At 41.9% G+C, this 19130-nt stretch overlaps 1 protein-coding gene across 1 annotated transcript in view; it reads left to right on the plus strand.

Annotated features, from left to right (window-relative positions):
- Positions 1-433: 433 nt before the first annotated feature.
- Positions 434-19130, plus strand: part of LOC126187706 (nuclear pore complex protein Nup205) — a 277609-nt gene continuing 258912 nt past the window's right edge. Inside the window, exons 1-2 of the mRNA XM_049928949.1 lie at positions 434-557; positions 15167-15321. Coding sequence (XP_049784906.1) covers positions 545-557; positions 15167-15321 — 168 coding nt within the window. The 5' untranslated portion in view covers positions 434-544. The remainder of the gene's footprint in view (positions 558-15166; positions 15322-19130) is intronic.

The raw sequence follows: 19130 nt of genomic DNA on the forward strand, positions 1-19130 counted from the left end.
CTGCACTTCGGGTAATACTGGAGCAAATAATCTTATCCTTCATTGCCCATTATACGTTTATCTGTTAGGAAACCCAGGAGTTTTCTTTTCTCTCACGCGATACATCTGTAGTGTACAGTGACAACTTGTGAGTCTATTGGGACTGGTTAAAGTAATAACACTTCCTTTGAACACTCTTCCCAGGCAGCATGTATGGACTGAATAGCTAATGCACTCCGGTTTCATTTTCTGGGAAAAACCAATAGCGCAACGTATTTAAGTTTTGTGTCCTTGCCGACGTAAAACACTGCGTCATGTTCGCATGGGGTAAAATTCCTGCTCCGGGGAAAATCCGGCAGGCTGTAGGGAATCTCTATAGATTCGAACCTTCTAGGTTGGTACGCAGCTTCTCCAGCTGCTTTTTAGTTTATACACTTGGCAGTACTGTTTTCCCGCCCTGTCTTTGTTTGTAAAATAATATCTTAGGTGTGTGTGGTTTCTGTTTGAAATAGTGAGTTTACTGTGGGAAGAATTTTTGCTGACTGTTTCTTTAGTGTAACGTTTAATGATGGACAGAGGTAATTACAAAGCATAACAACAGCGCTGTTCTGAAGATAATTGTTGTAATTAAGTTAGCTGTTGCTCTGACTTTGATGTTATTTGACCAGTTGTGTCGTGTGTTGTCATTCACGTTTGTAAGAGAAGTCATGGCATGAACGAATCCTTGCAAATTTTCTTTACATCCCAGTATGTGTTGCTTATCCATACATTCTGCTCTCAACAAATACTTCAGACCAGCAGAAAAGATGTCTATAGCTCTCTTACAACTGGGGAAAAAAATATATCAGGGCTGTTGACCGGCCATGCCATTAATAATCATGATCGTCGTTATATAGACTTTATTGGTGAACAGCTGTTATTTGTCATATTTCAGATTTATTACAGAACCGACAGCGGCAATGATTCACATTTCCGCTGCCCATATTAAAACTGGTGGCTTTATGTGCAAGTTGACAGAATAACTAAAAGAAAACTATAGAGCAATTTGAAACATTTTTGCTGTCAAGACAGCATTTTTCCCTGACTGTCATTCTCAACAAATCATCATCATTCTTGCAGTGATAGTGTCCACCTGTTGAATGAGTTGAATTTTTTGAATGTAAAACTTAAAGCAAATGTCTACTGCCCTGTGAAAAATATGAAGTTTCATACATATCTGCAATTATTAGTTCTGCCAGGCATGCGAACAGTGTTACATGTTGTAGGGCTCTTTCTTATTTTGTTTTTGCATTTATTATTATTGGTGCTGTATGCAAAGGGTGTCTTTATGTTTACAGTTACCTTTGCAGTTAATGAGTTCTTGAAATTTGTAACACTTTTGTTTTCACACCTTTGGAGAGTCCTGACATAAGCTGAATTCAATAGGTATAGTGAAGATGCGATAGAGAGCTGTGATTATGTGATGAGAGAGAACTGAAATTGTCATTGTTGTTAACAAACAGTACCGTATGCTGAGTATAATTTGGTCCTTTCTGGGCGTGAAAGAATTCGTGGATGTTGGATGATTTTGGGCGAGTACAGAATGTGTCTACCTATGGCCATCTTTCAGGTATTAAACAATACAACACACCTCAGCATCGTTGTAGACACTGTGAATCTAATGTTTATTCCAGTGTGCTGCATGCTGTGTGAAAAAAAGGGCAGAACCTTTTTCCCTTATAACTGCCTGCCCTCTCTTATCTCCAGCAGTCCACAAGCTAAATGGCAATTGTGTGTTTATGGTCCCAGCATCCACTGCAAAAGGGACAATCTGTATTGTGTTTATTGTGTCAGGGTATATGTTTCTCATCCACCATTCCTCGCCTGTTATTTCTGTGTGCGTATGACGCATGTGATATAGTGCACTTAATACTGTGTGCTACATGTTGTTACAAGGTCCTATCTATTGGAACATAGAAGATGTGTTAATGTTTCAATATTCTTTTGTGACTATGAATTTGAATACTCAGGTGATTTTTTTTTACAGTTTAACACCATTGAAGTTCGGTCACACTGATATGTGTTGAAAGGTATACAAAATAGCTATTTTGATGTGTGGTTTCAAGTTTGTTTATTTGTCTTTTTCTCCTCTGTATGCAGTATATACAAGTAAATAATTCAGTATTGTACATGCTAAATCTGAATGAGCAAGTGACTGAAGTAGTCAGCTTCTCACTCTTCATCCCTTCTATATGAAAAAAATCAACATTGCTTACATATTAGGAAATACGGAAGCGTCCGATCCCGCCCATCTGCTTTGACCCATGACGTCACAAATATGGCGGAAACAACCATAAACCACGATTCCAATATGGCACATATAAAGTCAATACGTAAACATTATGAGGACGAAAATACATCGAAAAACACACACACACTTTCCACAAGAAGCCTAATGACACTAATGGGACAAGCGCGAAAAATGGGGTGTTTTTGGGTGGGGGCAAACTAAATATAAACAAATCTAGACACCCATCCCCATACAAAACCATGCAAAACGACGAGAAAAATGACATCACAAAACTCCCCAAATATCACTAAACACAATATCATATGGAATCGGACACTTCCCTTGACCTGTATAGCTCAACAGTAGCTCCCGATCCCATAAATTAGGATCAAACACTTCCCTTGGCCTATACAGCTCAAAAACATCTCCTGATACCAATACCAACATACACAGCCACACATTGGGATCAAACACTTCCCTTGACATGTGCAGTGTTAATTTTATCAGTCATATCCATTCCTGAACAAAAACAACAACTGATTAATTTTACTAAAATTACCACACGATGTACAGCGAACAACACTAAATTAACCTTCACACAAAATTGTTAACTCACTGAAATAAATTCCACTAAAACACAGCCGACGCTCGAAAAAGTCTTGATAGTGAGCAAAAGCAAACTGAGCCCATTACACCACACAACTGAAAACCCTGAACATACCACCAGAGAGCACAACAAACCACAACACGACAACATCTACAAACACGCCACACTCACAAACCAAACTCCGCGCAGTCATGACTTCACACATGACAACACCCTTACGTCACGGGTCAAAGCAGATGCGTGGGATTGGTCACTTCTGTCGACCCACATATTATTTCAAATTAATTTCATCAGATCATAGTTTCTTGAGCAGATAAAGTAACTACTTGATGTGATAATGAAAGTTCATTATTTGACATAAGTATAGTAGAGTTGAGATTACATAATCTAGTTTCACCATAATTTGATGATTAAGGTTTGATCTTTATTTAAGAGGATCAGTGAGAAACAACTCAAAAGATATACTGACACACAAATTTAATTTCCGAGTAAAGTTCAAGCCAGTTGGTGGCTTTGCAGATATTGATGTTCAGACCAGACTTAATGCATGATTAAAATTGTTGTTAGATGTGATAAGTTCAGTTTAGGAGATGGAAAGGAACTGCCCAGAGCACGTGGTACTCCAGGGAGGCTGGGCAGTTTATATTAGCAATGGTAGTCTGAGTTGAAAAGGTGTGCTGTGACAATATGTAGTGTTTGTGTTAGTTTTATTGGTTGAATATTTCTCATACCATTTTACTGTGAACCACAAGGCAGAGGTATATGTGTTCCCATAGAAAACTAAGAGCAAGGATTGTTGCCAGATAGATGACTGCAGAAACAGACGCTCCACCTTTTCTTAATCCTCAGTTTTATTGGATCTCACACTGGAGGATCACTTTATATGCGCCCATGTTACTTGAGAAACCTTTAACTGACAATCAGCAATCCTTTAAAATTGCCTCTGTGATTCACAACATTTGGTTCTCGATGACCACTCTTTACAATTTAGATAGTAGCATCCTTAATGGAATTTGACTCCAGGAATTACTCCCAACAACATGAGTTACATGAATCTGTGTGCCAAATTGGCACTGAATCAAGGAAGATGAGCTCAGTTGCTCCAAGTGCTAGAGGCCAGTTATTCTAACTTCATGCATGAGCAAAACTGAAAAAAAAAGTTAAAACACAACTAGACTGGTTGCTGCTGCATAATTACTTACTGTCATACATCCAAAATGGCTTCAGAAACTGGGAGCAGAACCTAAAACTAATAATTGCAATATCAACAACTGACATTTTGGATCATTCTGGCGAGTGCAGATTCCTCACTACAATATTCTTCTATATCTCTGCTGGCTATTATAATGAATGAATAACTATATTAATATATAAGCTACATTTGTACAGCATTTGTTACCTTCCTCACAGGTGTATTTGCGTTACTTCGCCTCTGTAAGGCATACACTTAGTTGAACAAAGATATAGTGGGCAAATACTGAACACTGCAAGTCTCCCTTAAGGTGTGGTCCTTACCTCAGTATTGTATACAGGGTTATTACAAATGATTGAAGCGATTTCACAGCTCTACAATAACTTTATTATTTGAGATATTTTCACAATGCTTTGCACACACATACAAAAACTCAAAACGTTTTTTTAGGCATTCACAAATGTTCGATATGTGCCCCTTTAGTGATTCGGCAGACATCAAGCCGATAATCAAGTTCCTCCCACACTCGGTGCAGCATGTCCCCATCAATGAGTTCGTTGATGCGAGCTCGCAGTTCTGGCATGTTTCTTGGTAGAGGAGGTTTAAACACTGAATCTTTCACATAACCCCACAGAAAGAAATCGCATGGGGTTAAGTCGGGAGAGCGTGGAGGCCATGACATGAATTGCTGATCGTGATCTCCACCACGACCGATCCATCGGTTTTCCAATCTCCTGCTTAAGAAATGCCGAAAATCATGATGGAAGTGCGGTGGAGCACCATCCTGTTGAAAGATGAAGTCGGCGCTGTCGGTCTCCAGTTGTGGCATGAGCCAATTTTCCAGCATGTCCAGATACACGTGTCCTGTAACGTTTTTTTCACAGAAGAAAAAGGGACCGTAAACTTTAAACCGTGAGATTGCACAAAACACGTTAACTTTTGGTGAATTGCGAATTTGCTGCACGAATGCGTGAGGATTCTCTACCGCCCAGATTCGCACATTGTGTCTGTTCACTTCACCATTAAGAAAATTTGTTGCTTCATCACTGAAAACAAGTTTCGCACTGAACGCATCCTCTTCCATGAGCTGTTGCAACCGCGCCGAAAATTCAAAGCGTTTGACTTTGTCATCGGGTGTCAGGGCTTGTAGCAATTGTAAACGGTAAGGCTTCTGCTTTAGCCTTTTCCGTAAGATTTTCCAAACCGTCGGCTGTGGTACGTTTAGCACACTGCTTGCTTTATTCGTAGCCCGCGGAGGCTACGCGTGCAACTTGCCCGCACGCGTTCAACCGTTTCTTCGCTCACCCATTGATTTCCCCTTACAGAGGCATCCAGAAGCTTTAAACTGTGCATACCATTGCCGAATGGAGTTAGCAGTTGGTGGATCTTTGTTGAACTTCGTCCTGAAGTGCCGTTGCACTGTTATGACTGACTGATGTGAGTGCATTTCAAGCACGACATACGCTTTCTCGGCTCCTGTCGCCATTTTGTCTCACTGCGCTCTTGAGCGCTCTGGCGGCAGAAATCTGAAGTGCGGCTTCAGCCGAACAAAACTTTATGAGTTTTTCTACGTATCTGTAGTGTGTCGTGACCATATGTCAATGAATGGAGCTACAGTGAATTTATGAAATCACTTCAATCATTTTTAATAGTCCTGTACTGTATAGAATTGATATTGAAACTTCCCTGCCCCCAGCTGTTAAACTGTTAGAACATGCTGATGGTATATACTTCTATTCAATTACCACTACTCTCCGTACTATCTGTTATATGTTAGATTGTGCTACCACACTATTAAAAACTGGTTGAGCAATGTCATCTTTCTAGTCCCACTTGTTGCTGTTTACTTGGAAGCATGTACAGCACCTTCCTCCATAGATGAAGTTTGGAGACCACATAAAACCAGTAACTCTTGACTACTTGATTCTCAGGACCAATCTAAGACTAAAAGCCTACTGAATATGCCCAAATTTGACATCTTCTGAGGCTAAATCAACATGACCTGAAGAATTGTTCACTAAACTTGCTGGAGGCCAGTGTTTTTCTAAACTTGACCTGTCAGAAGCTTATCATCAACTTCCTCTCGACGCTGCTTCCCGGCAGTTTCTGGTCCTTAACATGCCTTTCAGACTCTATCAATACCAGTGATCACCATTCGGGGTTGCCAGCGCCCCTGCTCTCTTTCAGTGATTCTTAGAACAATTATTGCTCACTATCCGTGGGTGTATAAATTACCAGGACGACATTGTTTTCACTGGCTCCACCACTGACGAACATCTTCAAAATCTCCGCACACTTTTTCATGTCTTACAGACTGCCGAACTTAAGTGTAATCTTCAGAAATCATAATTTTTTCAGGCATCTATCATTTACTTGGGGTTTCAACTCTCTTGGGATGGTATTCGTCCGCTTTGGCAAACTGTCACTGCGATCGATGCGTTTCCTCGCCCTGCATCTGTTAAGGAACTGCAGGCCTTCTTGGGGAAAGTAGCGTACTATCACAAGTTTTTACCGTCTGCTCCTTCGGTGGCTCAGCCGTTGCATCGCCTGTTGCATAAAAACGTGCCTTTTCACTGGTCCGCGTCATGCAATGCGGCTTTCCAGAAATTGAAGACTATGCTGAAAGAGGCCCCGTGCCTGGCTACTTATTGATCTGGCCAACATCTTGTTCTTGCCACAGATGCCTCTCAATACGGGGGTCGGTGCAGTCTTTGCGCACTGTTTTTCTGAACAACCCATTGCTTATGCCTCCAATACGCTCACGGAGGTCCAACAAAGGTATTCTCAAATTGAAAAAGAAGCTTTGGCCATTATTTATGCTCTTCATAAGCTTGGTGTTTTTCTCTATGGATCCAAATTTCATCGTGTTACGGATCACCAGCCACTTGTTTCCTTGTTTCATCCATCAACGTCACTTCCCGACAAGGCTGCACACCGCCTCCAGCGATGGGCTCTTTACTTCTCTCGTTTCAATTATGAGATTCATTTCCGGCCGACGGCTGAACATGTGAATGCTGATGCACTGTCTTGCCTTCCCATGGGTCCTGATCTGGCATTTGATAGGGACGAACTTTTGTGTTTCCACCTGGATGTTGCCGAGCAGTGGGTTGTGGACGGGTTCCCCATCACCGGGGACCGGCTGGCAGCTGCTACAGGTTCTGACCCTACCCTCTCCCGGGTTTTACGCTGTATTCAGAAGGGTTGGCCAGATCGTCCGCCTGCTAAGACTTATGATCCGTTGCGGAACTACTACGCTTTGCGCTACCGCCTCACGGCTAGGGATGGTGTTATCCTCCTTTCTACTGACGATGCTTCGCCGCGTGTTGTGGTACCTGCGTCTTTGCGTGCATCGGTCTTGCAACTCCTTCACCAAGGGCACTGGGGTGTCTCTCGCACAAAATCTCTGGCGCGCCGTCATGTGTACTGGCCTGGCATTGACTCTGAAATAGCACACATGGTCGCTGCCTGCGGCCCTTGTGCGTCACAGGCCGCTGCCCCGAAATCATCTTTGTCACCGTGGCCTTCGCCTGAGAAGCCCTGGGAGCGCATTCGTGCTGACTTTGCGGGATCCTTTTTAGTTACTTATTGGCTCCTCGTAATTGACACCTCCTCTTCCTTTCCTTTCATTGTCCGTTGCACGTCGCCTACCACCACGGCAACCACCAGTGCTCTCACCCGCATTTTTTCTTTGCTAAGGCCTCCCCTCTACTCTTGTTACTGATAATGGTCCACAATTTGCCTCTTCCGAAATTGCGGATTTTTGTGCTCGTCATGGAGTTATGCATGTCACGGCCCCGCCATTCCATCCACAATCCAACGGTGAGGCTCAACGACTGGTCCGCACATTTAAGGCTCAGATGCAGAAACTTCTGACTTCTTCTGCTGCTGATGATGGGTGCCTCCAGTTTCTGGCGTCTTACCGTTTCACCCCCACGGGCGACCACAGCCCGGCCGAGCTCTTACATGGCCGACAGCCCCGCACGCTACTTCATCTTCTGCGGCCTTCCACCTCACGGCCGCGGGTGCCTTCGCTTGGCCGGTTCACTGCCGACGACCTTGTATGGGTACGCGGATATGGCAGGTGGCCAAAATGGAGTCCTGGCCGCATTTTACGACACCGTGGCCGATGCCTGTATGAAATCCAGACGGACACGGGTGTTGCAGTGCATCATTTGGACCAGCTTCGGCCTCGTGTGCCGGTATCGCCTGTTCCAGATGTCACTACACCACCTTCGGCTCTGCCTGACGCTCGGGATACTGGAATCTCTCATTACTCACAACGCAGTCCTCTCACCATCATATCGGTGCCAGCACAAGAACTGACGCCACCAGGAGATGTGACCATGTAGGAACCAGATGACCATCATCTGTCGGAGCAACTCTACTCGCCTCCTTCTCCTACAGACGCGAACACATCACCCATGTCTCCTTTTATAACAACTGGACTTGCCGCAATGGGCAGATTGGTGCATGGGGCCCCAGCTGATTCGACCCCCACGTCTCCTGTCATCTCGACCCATTATCATCGGGGACACTTCCGTCCGTACGGGAAGCCTCCTCCTCGAGACTTTACGGCCAGTCAAACAATGCCTATGGACGTTAGCAATCTACAGGCCACCTCCATCAAGAACTGTGCAAAAAATTCAAAGGGGGGGAAAGTGTTCTGACTCGCCGATCTTTCAAAGTGCCGCCGCACAGTTACGCGCGTCCTCTACATGCGGTGCTGTCTGCCAGCCATGCAGCAGCAGCAGCAGCGCCACCTGAGCGGCCAGCCAGCCCGCGACCGCTAGACTTGGACTCAGTTATGATTTGACTGTTAAAGTGTACACATGTCTTACTCTGTTTACTTGATCTGTGACTTTCATGTATTGCGTCTTCCTTGAAATATATTTGTTCAACTTGAAGTTATAACAGCAATATAGGTCAGTGTTCTTTTCCACTGACCTGTCTTTAAACCTTGCTATAGTCCTATATGCAGTGAACTATGACTTGTATAATGTCCAATTTGGCTCTTCTTGGTGGTGATTATAGGTGAGTCCAGAGCACTCACTGTAACACTTTCCTGAGCTACTGCCTTGTACACTGCTGAGGGGCCCTTGTGTCTGTTTATAATCACATTTGGGCAGTGGATATCCACTTGGAAACTGTTTTTGTGATGTAAGGTCGACGTGTAACCTAGTCCTTATTTTGTGTGTGTGTGTGTGTGTGTGTGTGTGTGTGTGTGTGTGTGTGTGTGTGTGTGTGTGTGTGTGAGAGAGAGAGAGAGAGAGAGAGAGAGAGAGAGAGAGAGAGAGAGAGAGAGAGACTGACTGTGTTGCACCTGAGTTGTAGGCAACTCTGCACTCTTCTGTGTCTTGTATTGTTTGGAGTAGCAATTACCATCCTTTTGTAGAGGCACAACTTGTGCATTCTTTAAATGTGCTGCTTTAATACGTGAACTAAAAGACTCATTTATTATATTTGTTAATCAAGTATGTATACTGTTCATGTATGTCTTCATATAAGAGACTGGCACAGGATAATTTCTTGTTTGTTAATTTTTGTATTGCCGTCTTGGCTTCTTGCTCTGTTGTAGCAAACATAATCATTGTGCTGGCCATATAGTTCATTTTGGGTGCTATGCACGTCTTATTAGGGAAATTTTGTGGCACTTCTTTGCAGTAGCCAAAAAATAATCATTTACAAAATGTGCTAGTTCTTGGGACTTTCCTATTAGTCTACTGATTACATTATTACAGCGACCCCCCATTTTGATTCTTGAACTCCCATGTATAAAACTGCTTCAGGTGTGTTGTTATTAGTTACAAATGAATTAGTGTGTTAAATATTTGAAGTTAAGCATGTAAAATCTATATGGTTGAAGATGCAAAACCCTAATTATGTTGATTTTATTAGTTTTGGTTTAGTCACCCATACACGTTTGAAATTTTGTTTGAGTTATTGGAAGTTGCTAAATGCACTCTTTGTCAACTGCTGGGTGAATATAGTCTGTGTAATTAGTGTACTGCAAGCTACAATGCCTCAAGATGTACATATGATTTCAAACAATAATGTTTGACTTATTGTGGTAAACCTTTAACATGTCACACACATAGACGAGTGCATGCACACTCCACTTGTGTGCGTCAACATTCAGTGTATTGAGAAACACAGTAAAATTACTTTTTGTCTCTAGGAAAAATTGATCAGCTGTTATGATATATTGGAATTTACGCAGCTGAATAAGTATTAAGGAGAAAAAATGACATCTTACTAATAACTATATTTGCACATTCAAGAACAAATAAAATTACAGCGAACACGACAGAATAATTAGCGCACACAAAGAGTGTTAGACATTGTCAAAGAGGTCTATTTTACACAGTGCACTTTGCGCCGTCACACACGAAATATATTGTTGACACAATTCCAACACCCCTCCTTGAACTTATATTTTGTGTGTTGCTTCCACAAGATAAACCCAATAGTCCCACAATCTTCTCAAACTTCTCCCTTTCCAAGGGTTTGGTCAGAAGGTCAGCTAACATGTCTTCTGTACGCAGATAGTCCACGGCAATGTTCTGTCGCTCTACGTGGTCCCGAATGAAATGGTGCCGTATATCAGTATGCTTTGTCCTAGCACTAGTAACATCATTTTTAGCTAGGTTTATGGCTCCCTTATTGTCACAGAAGATGGTTGTAGGTTCCTCAATTAAATTGGGTTCTATTTCACTTATTAATGTTCGTAGCCATAATGCTTCCTGTGTGGTGTAGGATAGTGCCATATACTCGGCCTCTACGGTGCTCAATGCAACAGTTTTTTGCTTTTGACAGGACCATGATGTGAGGCCCCCCATTAATTTAAAGCAGCAGCCAGTGGTGGAGTATCTGTCTCCCAATTCACTCCCCCAGTCCGCATCGCTATATCCCTCTAGTTTTGCGTTACCATCTCTATGGTATTTTAACTCATAGTTTTAGGTTCCTCTTAGGTATCGGAATATCCTCTTTACAGCTTTCCAGTGCTTTTCCTTTGGGTCTCTGCAATATCTGCTTACTGTATTGGTGGCAAAAGCAATGTCGGGTCGTGATGTTTGAGACAAATATAACAGACTCCCTACTGCTTCTAAATAAGGAACATTCTTGTCACATTCCACATCAGTCTCATTTACACTTAACTTCACTCCTACTCCCATTGGAGTACTTATTGGTTTGCAATCACTCATGCCAAATTTCTTTAATATTTTTTCCGTGTATGATGATTGACTTATGCTCAATTCCTGTCTTTCTTCATCCTTAGTAATCTGCATACCTAAATAACGTTTGACTTCTTCCAAATCATGCACCTTAAACTTGGTTTGCAGCTGTTTCTTGAAAATTCTCATTTGGCCTTCACTTTCAGTCAGGATAAAGAAATCGTCCACACATATCGCCATTATTATTATTTCTTCTTTTCTCCCTTTACTCCCTTTACTCCCTTTATAGTAAATGCTGGGATCTGCCTTGGATTGCTTCATATTCATATTTATTAGAGTTTCATGTAGACATCGATTCCAGCAATGTCCACTTTGTTTAAGTCCATAAATACTTTTTCTCAAACGCCAAATCTTTTTACTTTCTGTCCTGGTTTTTATGGCTTCCCTTGGTGGAATGACATATATCTCCTCCTCCAATTTCCCATTTAAATATGCCGTTTTAACATCCATATGATGAATTATTAAATTTCGTTTTACTGCCAAGGCTAAAAGATATCTCAGTGATGCATACTTGACTACAGGTGAAAAAGTTTCTTCGTAATCTACCCCTTGTTTTGTGAATATTCTTTTACCACAAGTCTTGCTTTGTATTTTGGTGATGAGCTTTCAGGGTTCTTCAAATTGAATACCCATCTTGCCTGCAGTGGTTTCTTATCTCCTGGCATAACTACCCATTCAAAGGTTTCGTTCTGATATAAAGATTCTAATTCTCTCTTCATCACTTCTTTCCATTCTTGAAAGTTTGGGCCACTCATTGCTGCTTCTGCTGTTCTTGGCTCATCATTAAAAGACTGTGCTGTATACATCTCAAAATCCGGATATTCCTTCGGTTTTGGTACCTGAGAAGAACGCCTTACATTGTTTTCTTCATGTTTTTCATCCTCTAACTCATTGTCATCATAAATAGTATCCATTTGTCCTTGGCTGTCGTCTTCCTCTTCTTCACTTCCTATTTCCTCACACAAGGTTTCACCTTCTGAACTAGGTGCAGTTGACTTAGTGGTTTTGCTCTCTTTTGAGTCCTTTCTATTTTCAAAGAATATTACATCTCTACTCGTGACAATCTTTTTAGTCAATGGATCCATTAATCGGTAGCCCTTTGAATTTTTACAATAGCCTACAAAAATATACTTTTTAGCTTTCGGATCCCATTTTCCTCTTAGCTGTTTTGGAATATGTGACATTGCATCACACCCAAAAACCCTTATATTGCTTAGATCAGGTTTCTTTCCTACCCATATCTCATAAGGGGTTCTATTTTTTAATGCTTTTGTAGGTGATCTATTGTTCAAATATACAGCTGTTGACACTGCCTCTGCCCAAAAATCTTTGGATAATTCAGTGTCAGTCATCATGCTCCTTGCTTTCTCAACAATGGTCCTATTAGCCCTCTCAGCAACCCCATTTTGAGATGGGCTGCGCCTTATGGTAGTTTGATGCCTGATTCCCTTTTCTGCCAGAAGTTTCTTCAATTTCTGGTTAATATATTCTCTCCCATTATCAGACCTGATGATCTTGATCTTCTTTCCTGTCCATCTTTCAACCATATTGCAATATTCCTCAAAGATATCTCTCACTTGGTCTTTAGAACTAAGAAAATAAACATGAGTATATCGTGAGTAATCATCAATAAACTTAAGAAAATAATTACTCCCACCTACGGATTCACACTCCATCGGGCCACGTACATCTGTGTGGATTAACTGTAAGACTTCTGTGGATTTACTCTTACTAGTCTTGAAGGGTAACCTTGCTTGTTTTCCCTTTATACATGTCTCACAAGGATCCTTGGACACACTAACATTCTGTATTCCCTTTACCATATCCTTTATTATAGACATACTCTTTCTATTTAGATGTTCAAGCCTCCGGTGCCATAAAAAACCTTCTGCTGAATATACTGAATCACTAACATTTTTATGTTTACTGTCAATGGTATCCAACTTAAAAATACTCCTTTCGTTACTTGCTGTAGCTATAACTTCACCACTTTCACTGATTACTCTTGCACCCTGCATGTCAAAGGTGACTGTATTTCCTTTCTTGACAATTTCCCCTACAGACAGCAGGTTAGTTGCCACATTTTTCACATAATGAACATTGTGTGCTGTAACCATATCTGATTCACCATTTACACTTACATGTAGATCTAGTTTCCCAGCCAGGTGACACTGGAGCTTGTTGCCATCAACAGTAGATATTCCCATATGAGTCTTATCTTTGATGTCATAAAGAAGTGATTTATCCTTAACAATATGCACAGATGCACCTTAGTCTAAAATCCATTCCATATCACGATTGCTCATCCCACCAAAAGAATAAAAACATGAGAGTGCCTTACCTTTGTTATTGGTCCTTCTCTCTGGGCTATCAGTAACATACCTCTTTTGCTGAGTGTCTGATCTTGGGCTTACTTTTTCTTCGCACTGAGACGCAATATGTCCCATCTTCTGACATTTATAGCACCTCACCGGTTTCTTCTTTTTGTTTTTTGAGTAGAGAGCAGACACACCTTCCTTCTCCAATGTACAACAGCTTGGAGCAGTCTTTACATCCTGTAGGATTTTCACCTTAACACTGTCGCCTGTGATTGGTATACCCAAGCTTTCAAGTCCCATAATCATAGGTGCATACCTTTCGGGCAGTCCTGTCAACAGCAATGTTCCTATCCATTCGTCAGCGATCTCGAATCCAATGTTTCTCAGTCGGTTCGACGTGGTTATTATTTTGTTAACGTATTCATCTACACTCTTACATTTGCCCAGACGAGTGGTAATTAACTCGCATAATAATCCTACTTTTCTTGTAAGACCACCATCCTCGAATGCACTTCGTAAATTGTCCCAGACTTCTTTCGCTGTAGCAGCTTTTTCAACGTGAACATAATTCACCGAATCAATCAGTAATATCAATTTTGATTTTGCTTTCCTATCCTTACTTGAATAATTCTGATCTGTGGATTTCATTGTCCCATCTACCACGACCCATAGGTCGTCTAAACGTAAATATGCTTCTACTGCAAACTTCCAGGTTGCATAGTTTTCGCGACCTATAAGTCTTTCAATCTGTGGAATTTGTGCCGCACTCATTCTTAACGGTAACTTGCTTTTTATTGCCGTAAAGAACACCGAAGAATAATGCAGAAAAAAAAATTGCGATCGTCTTGTAAGGATAACTCGCACTTCATGTAAATTGGAACTTTTCCAATACTGTCTCCCTACTATTTTATTGATATACTTATTCCAAATGCACGTTGGGCCCATAACCTATTGGAATTTACGCAGCTGAATAAGTATTAAGGAGAAAAAATGACATCTTACTAATAACTATATTTGCACGTTCAAGAACAAATAAAATTACAGCGAACACAACAGAATAATTAGCGCACACAAAGAGTGTTAGACAATGTCAAAGAGATCTATTTTACACAGTGCACTTTGCGCCGTCACACACGAAATATATTGTTCACACAATTCCAACATGATAGATAATGAATAACATAGGGCAGAGTCCCCTAATTGTGCAGCGTACTTCATGGATTTGAATAATATTACGTTGAGCGAGCTGTTGAGCAACAATAAAAAACATGGAGAGATTTTGACCCACACTTTTTTGCAAAAGTCAGATAGATAGGGAAGACCTGAATTAAATGACTATATTTATGTCATAATTGGATATTTTCACTAATAAACTGTGTCAGTGAAACACACACACACACACACACACACACACACACACACACACAATTTCATCTTGGAGAAAATTTTCTCTCTGATAACAAGAAAAACGTGTATTAGCATTTGAATTTTATATATTTTCCTGTCGAATATCAGTTTCTCATGTTATATAAAGTTTTCTAACGATATTTTTCTTTTATAAAATTCTAGAACTTCTAAAAAATGAAGATATGTGGTCACCGTTTAAGGAGCTTCAGTCATTTGTTGAGGGCGTAGTCTCACAGCCCATTCATGGGGTTTTACAGAAAGTCCAAGAAGTGCTGAGGAAACATAAACAGAATTTTTTGACATTGCTGAAAAATCCGGTATGTATGTAGTTAAATAAGAATTTATCTGTAAGACAAGGATTCTAAAATCAAATTACAAATGACATTATTCATATTTGGACAGTTGCTGTTATTTTCAATGTATGTTAAACATATCTGTTCACGTATTGATTCAGAACACAAATTGACATTAGGTCTCTGTTGCATTTGCTTCCCATGATTATTCCACAAGATTAGTTCTCTAGCAGATTTCCCATGCATTGCAGCTAGTCCTGTTACTGTTAGTTCATTTCCTAAAAATGGCCAACAATGTACCACTTGTCACACAATACTATCCTGCTCTGGACTGGGCCAATAATCTTGTATGTCAAGGCTGCAATTCTAGAAGTAATCGATACAACCTAGAATATGTTTTTTGTTGTGTTCTGATCTCCACAGCATCCAGGTGAAGACCCTGTGTGCTGCTGCCACCATCTGCAGAAGACTTTTTTTCATCATAATGTTTGTGACAGCTGCTACTTCAAGGTTTACCATTGTACGCTCCCAATTTGATGTTGTAAGTTTTTTTGTCAACGAGAAAGTCACTGGAGAGAGAACTACCATTGTACACCAGCTGACCCTAAACCATTTCTCAGTTTTATGCTGGCGTGATAACTACAAAGCAATAAATGTTGGAGAATAAATTTGAAACAGCTTGAATGAAAATTCAGTATTATACTACTGTCACGTGTTTTTAATCAATAATTTATAAAATATTTTACCAAAAACTGCTGGAAAAGTCAATTGCTGTAAACAGGTTGCTTATTCTGGTGTCATTCAATAATCTGGTGCAGAGCATGCTCTGCTACAAAACATCTGTCGGCTTTGTATGTGTGCTTTATATTCCTAATCCCTATACCATTCCCTTGGAACTCTGTAGGTCATAGATCGCTTTTGTTTTATACGCGTTTCTTGCCACCCACATGGCATGCATAGCTCTGTTTTATCATCATTTCACTGTAAATTAGAAGCTACTTTGAAAGTCTTATCCAAGAGAAACTGCCATTTTCTTGATGCTGCTATCTGTACACAGAATGTGAAAGAATACAATACGATTGTTCCATGTCACTGATAAATGTTGCACAATAATTATGATTTGGGCCTTGTCCACAGGAAGGGGTAGTTAGTCAGTCCCTGCTATCTTGTTTTAGATATACTGTATTTTTGATTCGCGAAAGGTATCACTTCAGCTGAATACTGGTAAAATTGTTCAATAAGAGCTTGTCAGTTTACTCACACTTATCCAACTGAGGTATTTCTCAGGCTCTTGTGAGTTATTATGTTAAAAATCTAACATGAGAGACAGTGGAAAAGGAAGAACAACTTACTTTGCATACACTTATAGGAAGATACCGGGTACAGGTATAGCAGCTACACGGGTATGGTGATAAAAATTTTTTGATGATCAATCAACCATTCTGTCATTCATACTTTAAGTTGTGTAGACACCATCGTGAAGGAGGGCGTGTGTAATTAGGAATGATTCAAAGAACATATTAATGGAGAAAAACAGTTGTCTGAAATTACTGTTGTGGCTGTGGCTTTATTAACCACCATTAACGGTCTAGCTGCAGCTGTCGGGCCCTCCGTCTCACCTTCTCTGTATGCAGACAACTACTGCATTTTGTACTGCTGCTCCAGTACTGTTGTTGCTGAGCAGCGCCTCCAGGGAGCTATCCACAAGGCGCAGTCATGGGCTCTAGCCCACGGATTCCAGTTTTCAGCCCCAAAGTCGTGTGTCGTGCACTTCTGTCGGCGTCGTACCGTTCATCCAGAACCCACACTTTACCTTAATGATGATCCACTCACTGTAGTGGAGACATATCAATTCCTAGGACTGGTTTTCGATGCTAGATTGACTTGGCTCCCTCATCTTCATCAGCTTAAGCAGAGGTGCTGGCAGAACCTCAATGCCCTCCGTTGCTCGAGCAACACCAATTGGGGTGCAGATCGCTGTACGCTGCAGCATCTCTACAGAGCCCTTGTCCAACCCCGAATTGACTATGAGAGTGTGGTTTATGGTTCGGCAGCGCCTTCAGCATTGCATTTACTTGACCCTGTGGACCACTGTGGGGTTCGATTAGTGACAGGAGCTTTTAGGACGAGTCCGGTGACCAGCGTACTGGTGGAGACTGGGGTTCCTCCACTGCAGATCAGACGTGTGCAACTGCCCGCCAGTTACGCAGCACACATTCGTAGTTCCCCTGAGCATCCGAATTAGCGTATCCTTTACCCGCCCGCAGCAGTCCATCTCCCGCATCGGTGGCCCAGATCGGAGCTAACGATTGCGGTTCGCGTGCGGTCCCTTCTCTTTTCGAACTGGAGTCCTTCCCTTTACCACCTCTACTTGCGGTCCGTTCACGTACGCCTCCATGGTGTACGCTGTGGCCACAGCTTCATCTGGACCTTTCGCATGGCCCTAAGGACTCAGTTAACCCCGCCACTCTCCGCTGTCACTTCCTCTCGATTCTTGACATGTTCCTGGGCTCTGAAGCGGTTTAAACCGGCGGCTCAATGGCTGATAGTCACGTAGGCTTCGCATATGTTCATGGAGGACATATGGAGCAGTACTCCTTGCCAGTTGGCTGCAGTGTTTTCACTGCAGAGCTGGTGGCCATATCTTATGCTCTTGAGTACATCCGCTCATGCCCTGGCGAGTCATTTCTCCTGTGTACTGACTCATTGAGCAGCTTACAAGCTATCGACCAGTGCTACCCTCGCCACCCTCTGGTGGCGTCCATTCAGGAGCCCATCTATACCCTGGAACATGGTGTTTGTGTGGACCCCAGGACATGTCGGAATCCCTGGCAACGAACTTGCCGACAGGCTGGCCAAACAGGGGACACAGAAACTGCTTCTGGAGATAGGCATCTCCGAAGCTGACGTGCATTCTGTCTTATACCGCAGGGTTTTGCCGACTTTGAGAGACCGAATGGCTTAATAGCAAGCACAACAACTGCGTGTCATTAAGGGGACTGAATGCGTGTAAGTATTCTGTGCAGGCCTCTCTCAGGAAATCAGTTGTCCTCTGCCGACTCCGCATTGGCCTTATGTGGCTAACACACGGTTACCTACTCCGTCGCGAGAACCCACCTCAGTGTCGCTGTGGCTCCCAAATGACAGTCGTCCACCTCTTGCTGGACTGCCCACTTTTAGCCACTCTGCGGCAGACTTTTAACTTCCCCAGCACCCTGCCTTTGGTGTTGGCCGACAATGCCTCCACAGCAGCTTTAGCTTTGTTTTATCCGTGAGAGTGGGTTTTGTACTTCTGTGTAGGTTTTAGCACATGTCCTTTGTCCCTCTGTGTCCTCCGCTCTAGTGCTTTTAGGGTGGAGGTTTTAGTGTGTTGCAGAGTGGCTGGCTTTCCCTTTTTATTGTCGTGGTTGGCCGGTCACTGTAATCTGCTTTCGTGTTTTACTATCTTCTGTTTCTAGCGTCTCTCTGTTGTTTTCTTGTCCTCTTTTGTTCCTCTTAGTGTTCGTTGCCTTCCTTTCGTTCTTGTGGCTTTTCCTTTCTTTCTGTTTTGTGTTATATGTTTCGCCCGTTTTATTCTCGCACTTGTAGCATTGTTTTATTAGGAACAAGGGACCGATGACCTCGTAGTTTGGTCCCTTCTCCTGCCTTTAAACCAACCACCCAATCTACTGTTAGCCTTGCACCTCATGGTTGTTTGCAGAATATGGATTTAGATGTAGATGTAAAATTAATAACAGTTACATGTATTTGGCAATGTTTGTAGTAAAGACATTTGCAAGATGTTTGGTTATCTTATTCAAATAACCTGGAAGGCAAGTAATGTTACTCCAATA

This window comes from Schistocerca cancellata, chromosome 5 (assembly GCF_023864275.1).
Source record: "Schistocerca cancellata isolate TAMUIC-IGC-003103 chromosome 5, iqSchCanc2.1, whole genome shotgun sequence".
Classification (NCBI taxonomy): domain Eukaryota; kingdom Metazoa; phylum Arthropoda; class Insecta; order Orthoptera; family Acrididae; genus Schistocerca; species Schistocerca cancellata.